At 39.2% G+C, this 15,005-nt stretch overlaps 1 protein-coding gene across 2 annotated transcripts in view; it reads left to right on the top strand.

Moving 5' to 3' along the window:
• Positions 1-15,005, top strand: part of NAALAD2 (N-acetylated alpha-linked acidic dipeptidase 2) — an 86,968-nt gene that overhangs the window by 1,625 nt on the left and 70,338 nt on the right. Inside the window, exons 2-3 of one of the 2 annotated variants that reach the window (XM_063430799.1) lie at positions 3,391-3,517; positions 9,355-9,420. In XM_063430799.1, the coding sequence (XP_063286869.1) occupies positions 3,433-3,517; positions 9,355-9,420 (151 nt within the window). In that variant the 5' untranslated portion in view covers positions 3,391-3,432. The remainder of the gene's footprint in view (positions 1-3,390; positions 3,518-9,354; positions 9,421-15,005) is intronic. The other variant, XM_063430808.1, reaches the window with a different exon arrangement.

Genomic DNA, 15,005 nt, shown 5'->3' with positions numbered 1-15,005 from the left:
ATATGCAGGTTTCGACTAAGACATCCCAATATGCAAAAACCCATTTCAGGGAGGAGGCTTCACCAACTACAGCCCCCCACCCAATGTATGAACACCACACAGAAGCACTAGAACATACACACTAGCACACACACTCAGATATACACTCATTTACAAACAGTGACATACAGGCACACATCCACACTCAGATACACACACTCAGATGCACAAACTGGCAAGTACATTCAGATACACACAGTGACATACGAATAGACACTGACACACATACTGACATACAGGTACACACTGGCACACACACCCACACACAGATACACACAGTGACATACAGATACACACTGACACACAGTTACACACACACTAAGATACACACCGTGACATACAGACACATACTGGCACACACACACACACTTTGTTTGTGCCAGGAAACCATTGTTTTCCTGGCACTATAGTTTCCCTTTAACGCCTTAAGGATACATGACATGTGTGACATGTCATGATTCCCTTTTATTCCAGAAGTTTGGTCCTTAAGGGGTTAAATGGAAAGCGTTTAGGTTTTGGAGGGGCTAAATTTAGTGTTAGATCAAAAAGTGATGTTTATGGTACAGACCTGTGAAATTGTTTTCAAAGTACTCACAATTGTACTATTGATAGCAGAGCTGCAGTTATACAATGTGCATTACTCAGTGCTATCCCTGCTCCTCCTGCAAGGCATTTCCATACCTTTCAACATTTCAAATGGACACTTTCATTTTAGGAGTGTGACTCAGGTTGTGACCAGGTGCAGGGCTGTTCTGAGAAATTTTAGGTGACTTACAAATAATTTTTGCAACTAAAATGTAATTTAGAATAAGAAAGATGCATCTTATTTACACACTGATTTCTCAAAATGTTTATTGTAGCTTTACGACACATTACTGGGAGCATTATTGCTGTGGAACTCTGTTACTTATTCAGACACACCAACAATATGAAAAAGAGGGACAGAGGAATTTGGGCCCAAAATAAGGACTGTCCCAACCAAACAGGGACACTTGGGAGGTTTTCCTGTGTGAGAGGTTATTAATGGACTGATGAGGCCCTGGGGAGAGAGCGCAGCTAAGCGGACAAGGGCTCATGTAGGAGTGTGGGGATAGATGCATGGGATTGGTTGGGTAAGAGTGTGTGGGTGGGATTATGTTCTGTGTAAGTTAGTGTGGGGGAGGTCTTACCTCAGTGCCACTTGGGATTCGGGCCAGCAAACAGCTTCCCTCCCGCCCGCCCTATTTAGTATATTTCGTCACAGCTAGCCGGGGGTATGTCCTTGCCAATTGAGTTTGAGGTTACGTGTAAGTATATGGAATGAGATGAACACGTTTTTAAGGTCTCAAACCTCCCCTGCTCCAAAGGTTAAACTTTAGGTTGCCTGAGGTCTCGGATAAGGTCGGCTGATGGCAGGCATTGGAAAGTTATGATTTTTATGACGAGGGGGGAGGTGAGAGGGAGTGGTGATTAGGAACCACTCTATGTTTATTGGCAAGGACGGTTGGGTCACTGTATAACACTACGTGTGGAGTTATATATGTATATATTAATTAATGCTTATTTATGTCTAACGTTTTGGTTACAGAAAAGAAGAGATTTAATAAATAAAGTTATGGATGTGTTATGCAGTAATTTAGTTTGTGATAATAAATGCTGTGGCCTGTTTCATCCATACTACGTGGTCTGTCGTTATTGGGGGGGTTGAATGGGGTTAGATTTTGTTCTAGGCTGCATCGCGATTCCCCACTACGTACATACATGATCCACTCCACTTCCTGCATAGCCCTACACACAGACACTGGATGAAATGGGGAGTTCTAAATGTAAGGCCAGAATACCCAAACTAAGCACAGGGGATTTAGGAAATGTTTCCTGCTTGGCTATTTTGACCTTAGATTTAAAACTCATTTTGAGTCTCACATTAGTAAATAACCCGGTAAGTTTTACAACCTCTATAATAGTTCCTGCAAGTCCACTATTAAGAAAATGAACTACACAAGACAGTGGGCAAGACTCCTGGTACTTCTCCCCAGACACCCTCCCCCCCCCCTCCCCCAAGCTCCAAAAATGCACATATTACACGTGTTGTAAATAGGTGCCCTCATAGAACAGGCACCTGTTAACATGGGCGTCTCCTATGTTGTATAGGTGCCCCCTGTAGGTCAGGCAACCGATGAAAGATGCCTTCTTTGCCTAATGAAGAAACCTGGCCCCAAATGCGAACCTGCTGTAGTTTTAGCAGACTAAGAAAATCACTTATTAATCCGGTCCACTATCTGCAAGATTGTAATGATGAAATCTGTTTAAAAAAAAAAAAAAGATATATATAAACATAGAATGTGACGGCAGATAAGAACCATTCGGCCCATCTAGTCTGTCCAATTTTCTAAATACTTTTATTAGTCCCTGGCCTTATCTTATAGCTAGGATAGCCTTATGCCTATCCCACGCATGCTTAAACTCCTTTACTGTGTTAACCTCTACCACTTCAGCTGGAAGGCTATTCCATGCATCCACTACCCTCTCAGTAAAGTAATACTGCCTGATATTATTTTGAAACATTTGCCCCTCTAATTTAAGACTATGTCCTCTTGTTGTGGTAGTTTTTCTTCTTTTAAATATAGTCTAATCCTTTACTGTGTTGATTCCCTTTATGTATTTAAATGTTTCTATCATATCCCCCCTGTCTCGTCTTTCCTCCAAGCTATACATGTTAAGATCCTTTAACCTTTCCTGGTAAGTTTTATCCTGCAATCCATGAACCAGTTTAGTAGCCCTTCTCTGAACTCTCTCTAAGGTATCAATATCCTTCTGAAGATAGGGTCTCCAGTACTGCGTACAATACTCCAAGTGAGGTCTCACCAGTGTTCTATACAATGGCATGAGCACTTCCCTCTTTCTACTGCTAATACCTCTCCCTATACAACCAAGCATTCTGCTAGCATTTCCTGCTGCTCTATTACATTGTCTGCGCATATATATATATATATATATATATATATATATATATATACACACACACACAAAGTTATGAATAGAAATGTAGTAAAAATTGACATTGGAGGGAGCATGATCATCTAGCTGTGGGTCCCAAGGGTCACCGTTTGACAATCAAGCACTAGCACATTGACGTCAATGTGATTAAATAGTTTGTATGCTTGACACATTTTCTATGATACAAAATATTTACGGTGCAGTTCTACCAACTTCGAAAGTTCTTCCCATCCCACACGATTATCTGACACATTGTTTCCCAAGAAATTAGTTTCAGGTGGTGCCACTAGGGGGTGTGAAGAGGCAGCTTTGAGCAGAGAAAAGTTTGCTGTAGTCGTTTTCTTACAGAGTTCCACTCATCTCTCTTTCTAACAGGGATTGTGCACTAGGGAAGCAGAGGTAAAGTTCAGGACGATCATGGCTCGGAAAAAGGGTATGAAGCGCACATTTGTAGTGGTTTTCATGTCTCTGGCTGTGTTCTTTTTCTTGGGCATTCTTGTAGGTAAGTGAATGTCACAGTTTGTTGCTTTTTAAGTAAATGTTGTGTTTTGGAATTGCTGTTTTTAAAGGGTAACAATCATTGTTACATATGTTGCCATCCACTGCCAGAGCTATTGATTAAAGGGACAATTCAATACGAAATAGCCAGGACTTCAAAGCAAGTCAGACAAATGATGTGATTTTTAGAATTCTAGGCCTAAGTAGCCAAACTGAAAGTCTTGATGATTTAAAGAAAGTTTCCAATTTGACTATTTTTGCCTACATTTTTTTTATTGACATTCTGAAAATTCACACTTTACCGGATTATTTACTGAAGGGAGAATTCAAGGTGGGTTTAAAATTTAAGGCCAGAGCAGCCGAAGTAACAGCATAGCTGCTTTAGAGAATTTTCCTAGTATGACTATTTTGACCCGAACTTTGAAATTAATTTTAATTCACGTGGAATTCTATATCCGTGAATAACCCTGTAAGTGACTATCATGCTGAAATACGAGGTATGAAAACAGGGCTTATGAAGAAAAGTCCATGGGACTGCAAATCTTAAATTAATTTGTCATATTGAAAAAATAAAACAAATCTGCAAATCTGTCATTTTACCAGATTATTCTGGCCTTTAGTCTGCAATTCGCTTGTCACTTTTTAAGTTTTAGTTTCGGTAATAAACATATATTTTAGTTATTTATAAAATTGTTTCAAAATATTTTTGATTAACCGCATAAAAAGATGTGTTTTTTAAAGGTTGAGCTTCATGGACCTGAGTTTTTTTTGTTTTTTTTTATATATATATATATATTTTATATTCTACGTTACTATGTGACTGACCCCAAACTCATTCCATGCCATGGACTTTGCAAAAGGGTTTAAGGTAATAAATGTGATTGATGTCAGAACACGTTAACACATTCTTCTTGTTGGGAAAACAATGGAGACCTACTGGAGCTTTAAAAGGGATGCCAGGGTAAATGAGCAGATTACAGGATTATGGAGAGTAATATTGTACTCAGCAGAGAATATTGAGATGTCAAACGATATAGAATAATTGTTTTATATAAAAAAACAAAAAAATATATATTTTTTTTGCATTGGTACTGACAGAGAATATTAATGGTCTTTTATTTTCAACCAGATGATTTGGAAATCAAGCTGATATAAAAGTGCAAGTGGGAACCAAAATGGGAGAGGGGGACAATTTGTCACAGGACAGGCAGACAGATATATTCCTTGGCTTGATGGGCAGTCATTCAAGGTCTCAGAGTGAATGTTACTGTGCAGTTCTAGGTCAAATAGTCCCCAAGGTAAGAACATCGTCCAAATACAAGCATGTTACTGTGCAGTTCAGTAATAACCCCTACACACTGCACATTGTATGCAGAGCTCTGTGATACTCCTCTACACACTGCACATTGTATGCAGAGCTCTGTGATACTCCCCTACACATTGTATGCAGAGCTCTGTGATACTCCCCTACACACTGCACATTGTATGCAGAGCTCTGTGATACTCCCCTACACATTGTATGCAGAGCTCTGTGATACTCCCCTACACACTGCACATTGTATGCAGAGCTCTGGGATACTCCCCTACACATTGTATGCGGAGCTCTGGGATACTCCCCTACACACTGCACATTGTATGCAGAGCTCTGTGATACTCCCCTACACACTGCACATTGTATGCGGAGCTCTGTGATACTCCCCTACACACTGCACATTATATGTGGAGCTCTGTGTTACTCCCCTACACACTGCACATTGTATGCGGAGTTATGCGATACTCCCCTACACACTGCACATTGTATGCGGAGCTCTGTGATACTCCCCTGCACATTGTATGCGGAGCTCTGTGATACTCCCCTCCACACTATACATTATATATGAAGTTTGACAATACCTCCATACAAACTTTACAGTATACATGGAGCTCTGCAGTAACCCCATATGCACTGCATATTAATGTGAAGCTCTTTGGTACCTCCATACACACTGCACATTATATATGGAGCTCTGTGATACCTCATTTACAATTCGCATTATTTGTGGAGCTCTGTGATACCCCCATGGACATTGCACATTATATATGGAGCTCTGTGACACTTCATTCACAATGTTTATTATTTGTGGAGCTTTGCAACGCTTCCATGCACACTGTATATTACTCTGGGGCTTTATTAATTCTGGTGAATGGATAGAACTCCAGATGTGAAATCTCATTATTACAGGGTTGATTGCCAATAGGACAGTTGTCCCAAATGGGGACACTGCTGCTGGATCCAAGAGAGTTGCTAGCATTACTATGGAGCTCTGTAACACATTCACACACATTGTATAGTACTGTGGAGCTCTGTAACACATTCACACACATTGTATAGTACTGTGGAGCTCTGTAACACATTCACACACATTGTATAGTACTGTGGACCTCTGTAACACATTCACATACACACACTCACATTACTGTGGACCTCTGTAACACATTCACACACACACTCACATTACTGTGGACCTCTGTAATACATTCACACTCACATTACTGTGGAGCTCTGTAACACATTCACATACATTGTATAGTACTGTGGAGCTCTGTAACACATTCACACACATTGTATAGTACTGTGGAGCTCTGTAACACATTCACACACATTGTATAGTACTGTGGAGCTCTGTAACACATTCACACACACTCACATTACTGTGGAGCTCTGTAACACATTCACACACACTCACATTACTGTGGAGCTCTGTAACACATTCACACACACTCACATTACTGTGGAGCTCTAACACATTCACACACACTCACATTACTGTGGACCTCTGTAACACATTCACACACACACTCACATTACTGTGGAGCTCTGTAACACATTCACACGCATTGTATAGTACTGTACCCATGTCATGGGAGCTACAGAATTCTTTGCACAGGTCTCAATTTTGTCACAAAAAAGTGGTTTGGATTAGAGTGTAAAGTGGACTTTTTGTTACAGGCCATTTTGGGATAACACACCCCTGTTACAGGCCATTTTGGGATAACACACCCCTGTTACATACTGACTGGGCCCTGCTTGGGGGCATTGTTCAAAGTAAGGTCCATCTCCACTATGAATCCAACACAGAAGCTTCAATGCCAGGCCATCACTGTCCAAATGTAAAGGCATCAGTCCCTCTATTCTTCCTGCAAAGTTAAAGATGCCCCATGGTGAATAATTGCAGGAACTAAATAGCATACCACTACCTGAAGGTGGTTCTCCTGCTCTTGCCTCCATTACCCCTCCAAAATATATATATATATATATATATATATATATATATATATATATATATATATATATATATATATATATATATATTCACTCTCTCGCTCTCAGATACAGGTGCATTCCCACACACAGCCTTTTTTTTTATTTATTTATAAAATATTTTACCAGGAAGGATAAATTGAGATTTCTCTCGTTTTCACGTGTGTCCTGGGTCAACTGTACTTGCTGACTAAAGCATGGGTACCCTCTGCTAGTGGTTCTCCTGCTCTTGCCTGTCAGTCAGTGATGATAATTTATTGAAAAGGGCAATAATCCTATATTTATTGTGAAACTTCTATGAAAATCTATTCATTGCTTGCATGACATGTTCTGTGTACTACATACACGTTACTGGTCACATGATCTAATAAACAAAGCTCGGTCTTTATTGTTGCCAACCTGTCATTGAGAGTAAAATGTTCAAGAAATCAGTGCAGTTGAATCATGTGTCCCGACCTGCAAAGCAAAAATCTGTAATTTCACTTGCATGTGACCCCTCACCAGACAGACTATGTGTAGTTATGCATTAGTTCCACTAATCCCCTTGTGTTGAGTCATTTCAAAAACTGCCACACACTTTCTATTTGTTACTTTGAATTTAGCCTGTGGTAGTTGCCCGTCAAGTATAAACATTGCATGATTTATTAGTTTAATCCCGTTTGTATAATGTGTGTGTGTGTGTTTGCAACATGCTATTTGTGATTTTATGTTTAGAAATACATTGTGGGAGTTTTTCCTTTCTTTTTCTTTATTTTTTTTCCTTCTTTTTTTCTTTTTACCTGTATATATTTTGCATTCGGATGTAGTATTCAAATCTTTATTTTATATATATTTCTTTAATTGGCTTTTATTTAATTTTTTGTGTATCATTCGCTGTAGTTTTATTTAAACATAGAATTAGGAGTTTAACTTTGTTTTTTCTAAAGTATAAAATTCTGACTCAATCTCCACATGGCTGAGTTCGTAATCCCCATCCTCTAGTCTAGAAATACTATGTAGTTTGGTTCACTGCACTGGCAAACACTATTTGTGAGATTCTAACTTCTAAAGTTAGGTGCCTCTTTATAGAGTTAAAGCATGTTGACATTGTAGCTCATGAATGAATATACTATAGTAGAACCAAATAAACTGACAGAACGATATATGTATGATGGCTTTGCAGAGAATTGTAATTAGTAGGATATGATTATATATCCAGGGCAGATGAAAGGATTTTTGGCTATACATGCGTTTTGCTCCTCACCCACTATTGTGCAGCTCTCACACTGATATCATGAGTCCCTGCAATCTGGATGTATGTGAGAGAGCTGCAAAATTGTGGCTCCCACACCCGCAGGGCAAGATTTACCTTTACCTGTAGGCTCAGAATTTTGGAAGCAATTCCTACCCCTCCAAAAAAAAAAAATACAATACACACTCCTGAACATGGAGCATATTACAGTTGGGCAGAGTAGACACCAGCCATGAAGATAGAATGTGGCCTACACTGCCTCGGTAAAAGCCCCCAAAGCTCTTGGCATTGTTTTTGCTGCTTTAGCCTTACCTACTAATATATTCTACATTTTTTGTAAAAGCCCAGTTAAACACGTAGTGTCTGGATCACAGCATCACTTCCAGCTACTTCAAAGGGAAGATATTTTGAACCAACCGTGGTGCACCAGGCCAGTCTGGTGTTATCACATTTTTCCAACTATGTAAAATATTTTATGGTTATTTATCTATCTCTGCCCTCCTTATGAAAATGTCTTTGAGGGGTACTTTTCTGCTGGGTTTCTGAGACCCACTGTTTAACCCGAAAGTGTTAGCACAGAGTTCCAAGTGCCACCTGAAGGCTTGGGGTTTATTGAGTTGTAGAAGTGGTAGTGTCCTTAGAATGTTCTATGGGGGAATTTATCAAGGCAGAAACAGGTGCTACTCTTGGCTAAAAAAGGAGTAGTCTCCATAGAAACAAATCTAATTTCTCTCAACACTTAGCAATAGCACCACATCTAAAATAGCACCTGATTTTGCCTTGACAAATCCCCTCCCCCCCCCCCCCCCATGTGTTTAGAAAGTAAAAGCTGATAAACACAAGGGTCAGTGCAATAATCATTTATCTTCAATACAATGTACATTGTGCACAGTTATAACATGCGTGTAGTGTTGTGACAATATTTTTTGCGTATTATGTACAGTTGGTTAAAAATAAAACCTAGAAAAACTGATTTATAATTGACACACATATGATAAATGTTATCCGGTTCAATGTATTAATGTTTGAGGTGGTGGATTATGGGTAGGTTGTGTACAATATGTATTGTGTTCATGTTAAGGCTTGCAACGCTACTTAAGTCTTTTGTCATAAACATGATAGATAATGATGGTAACAATAACACGCAATTAATATAGCCTGTAATGTGACTGTATGCAATATAAAGTGTTTTCCCTTCCATATCTACAGAATACTTTTCCGTTTTCTCTCAAGTCCTTTGAGTGCCAACGTATAACATACCTGTCTGGCACTTGAATGGTTAAAATATTCTACCTTCCATTTTATTTAGGGTTGCCTCTGATGGAGCTCAAGATCACAGGATACCCTTATAGTACATCATACATGCACAACAATGGTAACTGTAATTATTTTATTAAAATAGTAAAATAGAGAATCACATAAATGCCAGATATACAAAATGACCTATTTCTTGGAATTCAATATCAAAAGAAATAATTTTTTATGGTTTAAGTAAGTTCAAAAGCAACGAAAGTGATTTCCGAATGTTAGAAGTTCACTCACGATGGGCCTTCTTTATAGCCCTTTTATAGAGGTCGGAGAACGGTAAAGCGGAAGAATTCACAAACGTTTGGTCTAGAGATCCTGCTTTTTCCTGGCCTGGGAATGATATGAAAATAAGTCAATCTTTAGTGGTAGCTTGCAATGGGCAGGTTAGAACAGACATTTCAAACACTTTGTTTTCTGTCAGTCTGCTTCTCCAAATAATTCTGAGACTTGTTAGCTGTAGGCAATCAACATTTGGGGGTGGGAGAGGGGGGAAAGTTCGATACCCCAAGGTTAGGGGCGAGAGGGAGAGAGTTGTGCTCAAAAGTTTGCATACCCTGGCAGAAATTGTGAAATGTTGGCATTGATTTTGAAAATATAACTGATCATGCAAAAAATGTATTTTATTGAAGGATATTGCCCATATGAAGCAATTTACTATCAATGTTCGGCTCCTTTTTTAAGTCATAATGATAACAGAAATCACCCAAATGGTCCTGATCAAATGTTTATAAACCCTTGAATGTTTGGCCTTGTTACAGGCACACCCGGTGACACACATGGGTTAAAATGGCAATTAAAGGTTAATTTCCCACACTTGTGGCTTTTTAAATGGCAATTCGTGTCTGTGTTTAAATATTCGAGTTTGTTAGCTCTCACGTGGATGCACTGAGCAGGCTAGATACTGAGCCATGGGGATCAAAAAAGAACTGTCAAAAGACCTGCGTAACAAGGTAATGGAACTTTATAAAGATGGAAAAGGATATAAAAAGATATCCAAAGCCTTGAAAATGCCAGTCGTTACTGTTCTAACACTTATTAAGAAATGGAAAATGTGGGGTTCTCTTGATACCATGCCATGGTCAAGTATACCAATAAAGATTTCCGCCACAACTGCCAGAAGAATTGTTCGGGATACAAAGAGAAACCCACAGGTAACCTCAGGAGAAATACAGGCTGCTCTGGAAAAAGACGGTATGGTTGTTTCAAAGAGCATAATATGACAATAACAAAAAATTAGCTGCATGGTCGAGTTGCCAGAAAGAAGCCTTTACTGCGCCAATGCCACAAAAAAGCCTGGTTACAATATGCCCGACAACACCTTACAACGCCTCACAGCTTCTGGCAGTAAGTGACGAGACCAAAATAGAGCTTTATGGTCACAACCATAAGAGCTATGTTTGGAAAGGGTCAACAAGGCCTATAGTGAAAAGAATACCATCCCCACTGTGGAGCATGGTGATGGCTCACTGCTGTTTTGGGTTTGTGTGAACGCTACAGGCACAGGGAATCTTGTGAAAGTTGGTGGCAAGATGAATGCCGCATGTTATCAGAAAATACTGGCAGACAGTTTGCATTCTTCATGAAGGCTGCGCATGGGACGCTCTTGGACCTTCCAGCATGACAATGACCCTAAGCACAAGGCCAAAAAAGAAAAAAGTTGACGGATCTGGAGTGGCCATACCAATCTCCTGACCCCAATACCATTGAGACACTCTGGGAAGATCTCAAATGTGCGGTTCGTGCAAGACGACCAAAGTCTTTGCATGACCTGGAGGCATTTTGCCAAGACGAATGGGCAGCTATACCACCTGCAAGAATAAGGGGCCTCATAGACCACGATTACAAAAGACTGCACGCTGTCATTGATGCTAAATAGGTAAATACACAGTATTAGGAACTAACACACACACACACACACTGCACCCTAATGATGACTTTTGAACAGGGGTCATTTCATTTTTTTCTTTGTGGCATTGTTTTGTTTTATGATTGTGACATTCTGTTATAACCTACAGTTGAATATGAATCCCATAAGAAATAAAATAAATGTTTTTGCCTGCTCACTCGTGTTTCCTTTAAAATGGTACATACATTACCAATTCTCCAAGGGTATACAGACTACATAATAAATATATATATATATCTCTATCAGAGTATTGCAGTATGCGATGATACCTTTTTATTGACTAACATAATATTTCAAGACAAGCTTTCAAGAGGAGGTATACACACACACACACACACACACAAAAGCTTGAAGTCCCTAGTCCTTGCACACGATTAAAGTATGCCTCCAAATTTCAGGTGCCAGCCAGGGCCTTAAAGGGACACTATAGTCACCAGAACAACTACAGCTTATTGAACTTGTTCTGGTGAGTAGAATCATTACCTTCAGGCTTTTTGCTGTAAACACTGTCTTTTCAGAGAAAATGCAGTGTTTACATTACAGCCTAGTGATACCTTCACTGGCCACTCCTTAGATGGCTGTTCAAGATCCTTCCTGGGTCATGGCTGCCTAAAATGCATCCAAACATTCAGTGTCTCCTCCCTCTGCATGCACACACTGAACTTTCCTCATAGAGATTCATTGATTCATTTCATCTCTATGAGGAGATGCTGATTGGCCAGGGCTGTGTTTGAATCATGCTGGCTCTGCCCCTGATCTGCCTCTTTGTCAGTCTCAGCCAATCCTATAGGGAAGCACTGTGATTGGATTAGGCTACCACTTCTGATGATGTCAGCAGACAGTCAGGTCAGAGCCAGAACTAGCAGCTCCAGACTTTAATACAAGTCTAGATGTTAAAATATTTATGGAGGCATGAGGGGCCCAGGGGGGCTAGATGGGTGTTTTAACACTATAGGGTCAGGAATACATGTTTGTGTTCCTGACCATATAGTGTTCCTTTAAGCAAGTATCCAAATGAAGGAGGGAGGAAGCTCGGTCTTCAATTAAAATCCAAAATTTTACTCGATATGCATTAAAAAGATCAACGTTTCAGTCCTTTGTCAGGTCTTTCCTCTGGATCAAATGCACACATGCACATACTCTGGAAGGCCTACTCTCCAATTTTAGGTGCAATTGCTAAGCTTAATTTACTCATCCCTAATGGGGATGTGTTACGCTTCACTCTTAGACAAACGGTTTTAAAATATGATTTTATTTTTTTTAAAGTTGCATGTCAACCAGTGTTTGTGTACATGTAGAACAAATTATACATTGTTGCACTGCAAAATATGTTGGTACTTTATGAATATATATTATCATACTAGTTTATTGTATACACAGTGTGCTAGCCAAATTGAAAGCAAATGCGTATATCACGGGAAACAATGATTACATATTCTGACTTCATTCAGAACCTTAATATTCAAATGACCAGAGGATAATAATCCCATTTGTTTCATGTTGCATACATTTATTTATATATAGACAAAAATACCAAATTTATTTATATATATATATAATCTTTTTTGTATTATAATTTTTATTAAAGCATGCTTTTATTTTTTATTTTTTGGAACTTTTTATTGTATTTATATGGATACACATTATTGCATTATATCCAAAATATAGGTTAATTATGAATAAACCATACACAGTATGGATTTTGTTTACATTTATTTAGAACAGTAATTTTTGTGGAACATAATCATTTCCATTTAAGCCTAGGAACAATGATGGAGATGCAGTGATTGGGCTTTTTTTTTTTTGGACAGTTAAACCCTTCATTAGTTTGTGCCTGGGCACACTTTGCACACTCCTAGGGCTTCATGATTTTTTTAAAAAGGACACACTAAACTCCATTATAGTTGTACCTTATTGTAGTTTTTATGGTACTTGATGTATTTGGGTACAGTTCCCCTGTTTTTCTGAACCATTCTTGAACTGTTTTGACAAAAAGTAGGGCTTCACCAGCGCTCAAAGCCTGCCGTGATAATGATAAAATTCACTTCTCTCATTATTAATATACATTTGGATAGCAGTGAAAGGCAATGATTGCTGGACAGCCTATTATGGCTGTTAATATCTCACAAACTGATTGAAAAAGGTTTGAAGAAACCCTCTCCCCCCTCCCCCCCCCAAAAAAAAGTAAAAAAAAAAACTACACCCAACGCGATTACTTGCAGTTTATAAACTGTTGTGATTACATGCTACATCAATGATAGAATATTCTGTTTGGAAACTAAATTAACTAATGTTACTGAGCATTGCACAGAATGTACCACATCCATCAAAGTATGACCTATTGACACTAATTCCATGAATAGGTCAGCTTGCACTAAACTGTCCTGTAGTAATTCTGCATGTTCTATTTTATCATAGAAGGCTACGTATCTATTTTTTGCATCACCTAGTTAATACTGCCTAAACTTTAATTTGGCTTAACCCTTTCCAACATCTCATAATGTTTCCTCTCCATATAATTATGTAAAATCTGGCTTATTATGTGGTACAAGGTAGAATTAACTTTATATCTTCCCATGTTTAAGAAAAAGACATTTAATTAAAGAATCTAGGGGAATCCGGTATTTGTTTTTACTTTTTTTTACTTAAATGCAAGAAAACAAAACAAAAAGTAAAACTTCTTCAGATTGATACAAGAGAACTGGTCCCTGACTTGGGACCTTGACTTATTCCATCCAGCGTTTGTCTCTATTCCTAAGGTGAAATATAGAGACAGCCTTTCCTTCCAGTAATGCTCGATGAGTAACACCAAGGATCTTCCAGAGAGAGAGTTTATGCAGAAGTTCTCCAGACACTGGATAAAGTAGGGAACAGCAATGTAGACTTTATTTAGACTCATACATGTTTTTTATACATTTCTTTCTACAGTGAACACAAGTCAACCAATAGCAGTATGGACATGGGATAGCAGCCAATCACATTAAGAAGTTTAATTAAATTACAACCAGTGTGTATGGAGTACTGTGTTTACAAGGAAGGGTAGGGACAGACTATATCATGAACTGTAGACCACATGGGAGACTTAAAGGACCACTATAGTGCCAGGAAAACATACTCGTTTTCCTGGCACTATAGTGCCCTGAGGGTGCCCCCACCCTCAGGGTCCCCCTCCCGCTGGGCTCTAGTGGGTGGAAGGGGTTAAATTTACCTCTTTTTTTCCAGCGCCGGGCGGGGAGCTCTTCTCCTCCTCTCCTCCTCCATAGCGACGTCATCGGCTGAATGCGCATGCGTGGCAGGAGCTGCGCGCGCATTCAGACAGTCCATAGGAAAGCATTCTCAATGCTTTCCTATGGACACTGGCGTCTTCTCACTGTGAAAATCACAGTGAGAAGCGCGGAAGTGCCTCTAGCGGCTGTCAATAAGACAGCCACTAAAGGCTGGATTAACCCTATTATAAACATAGCAGTTTCTCTGAAACTGCTACGTTTACAGCAAAAAGGGTTAATCCTAGCTGGACCTGGCACCCAGACCACGTCATTAAGCTGAAGTGGTCTGGGTGCCTATAGTGGTCCTTTAAGGAAGTGACTTGGCAACCAGTGTGAACTGGCTTGGAAGTCTACCTAGAACTATTGGAAGACAAAAAGACTGGAAAGGGGGAAGGGTGGGAAAGGACATACAAATGGGTAATCAATACATTTAATATAATTCTAACTGCACAATATATACAATTCCCAGCACTTTAAACC

Source organism: Pelobates fuscus, chromosome 1 (assembly GCF_036172605.1).
Source record: "Pelobates fuscus isolate aPelFus1 chromosome 1, aPelFus1.pri, whole genome shotgun sequence".
NCBI classification, from domain to species: domain Eukaryota; kingdom Metazoa; phylum Chordata; class Amphibia; order Anura; family Pelobatidae; genus Pelobates; species Pelobates fuscus.
The sequence above is the reverse complement of the archived record's forward strand: the minus strand, read 5'-3'. Positions and strand labels throughout refer to the sequence as shown.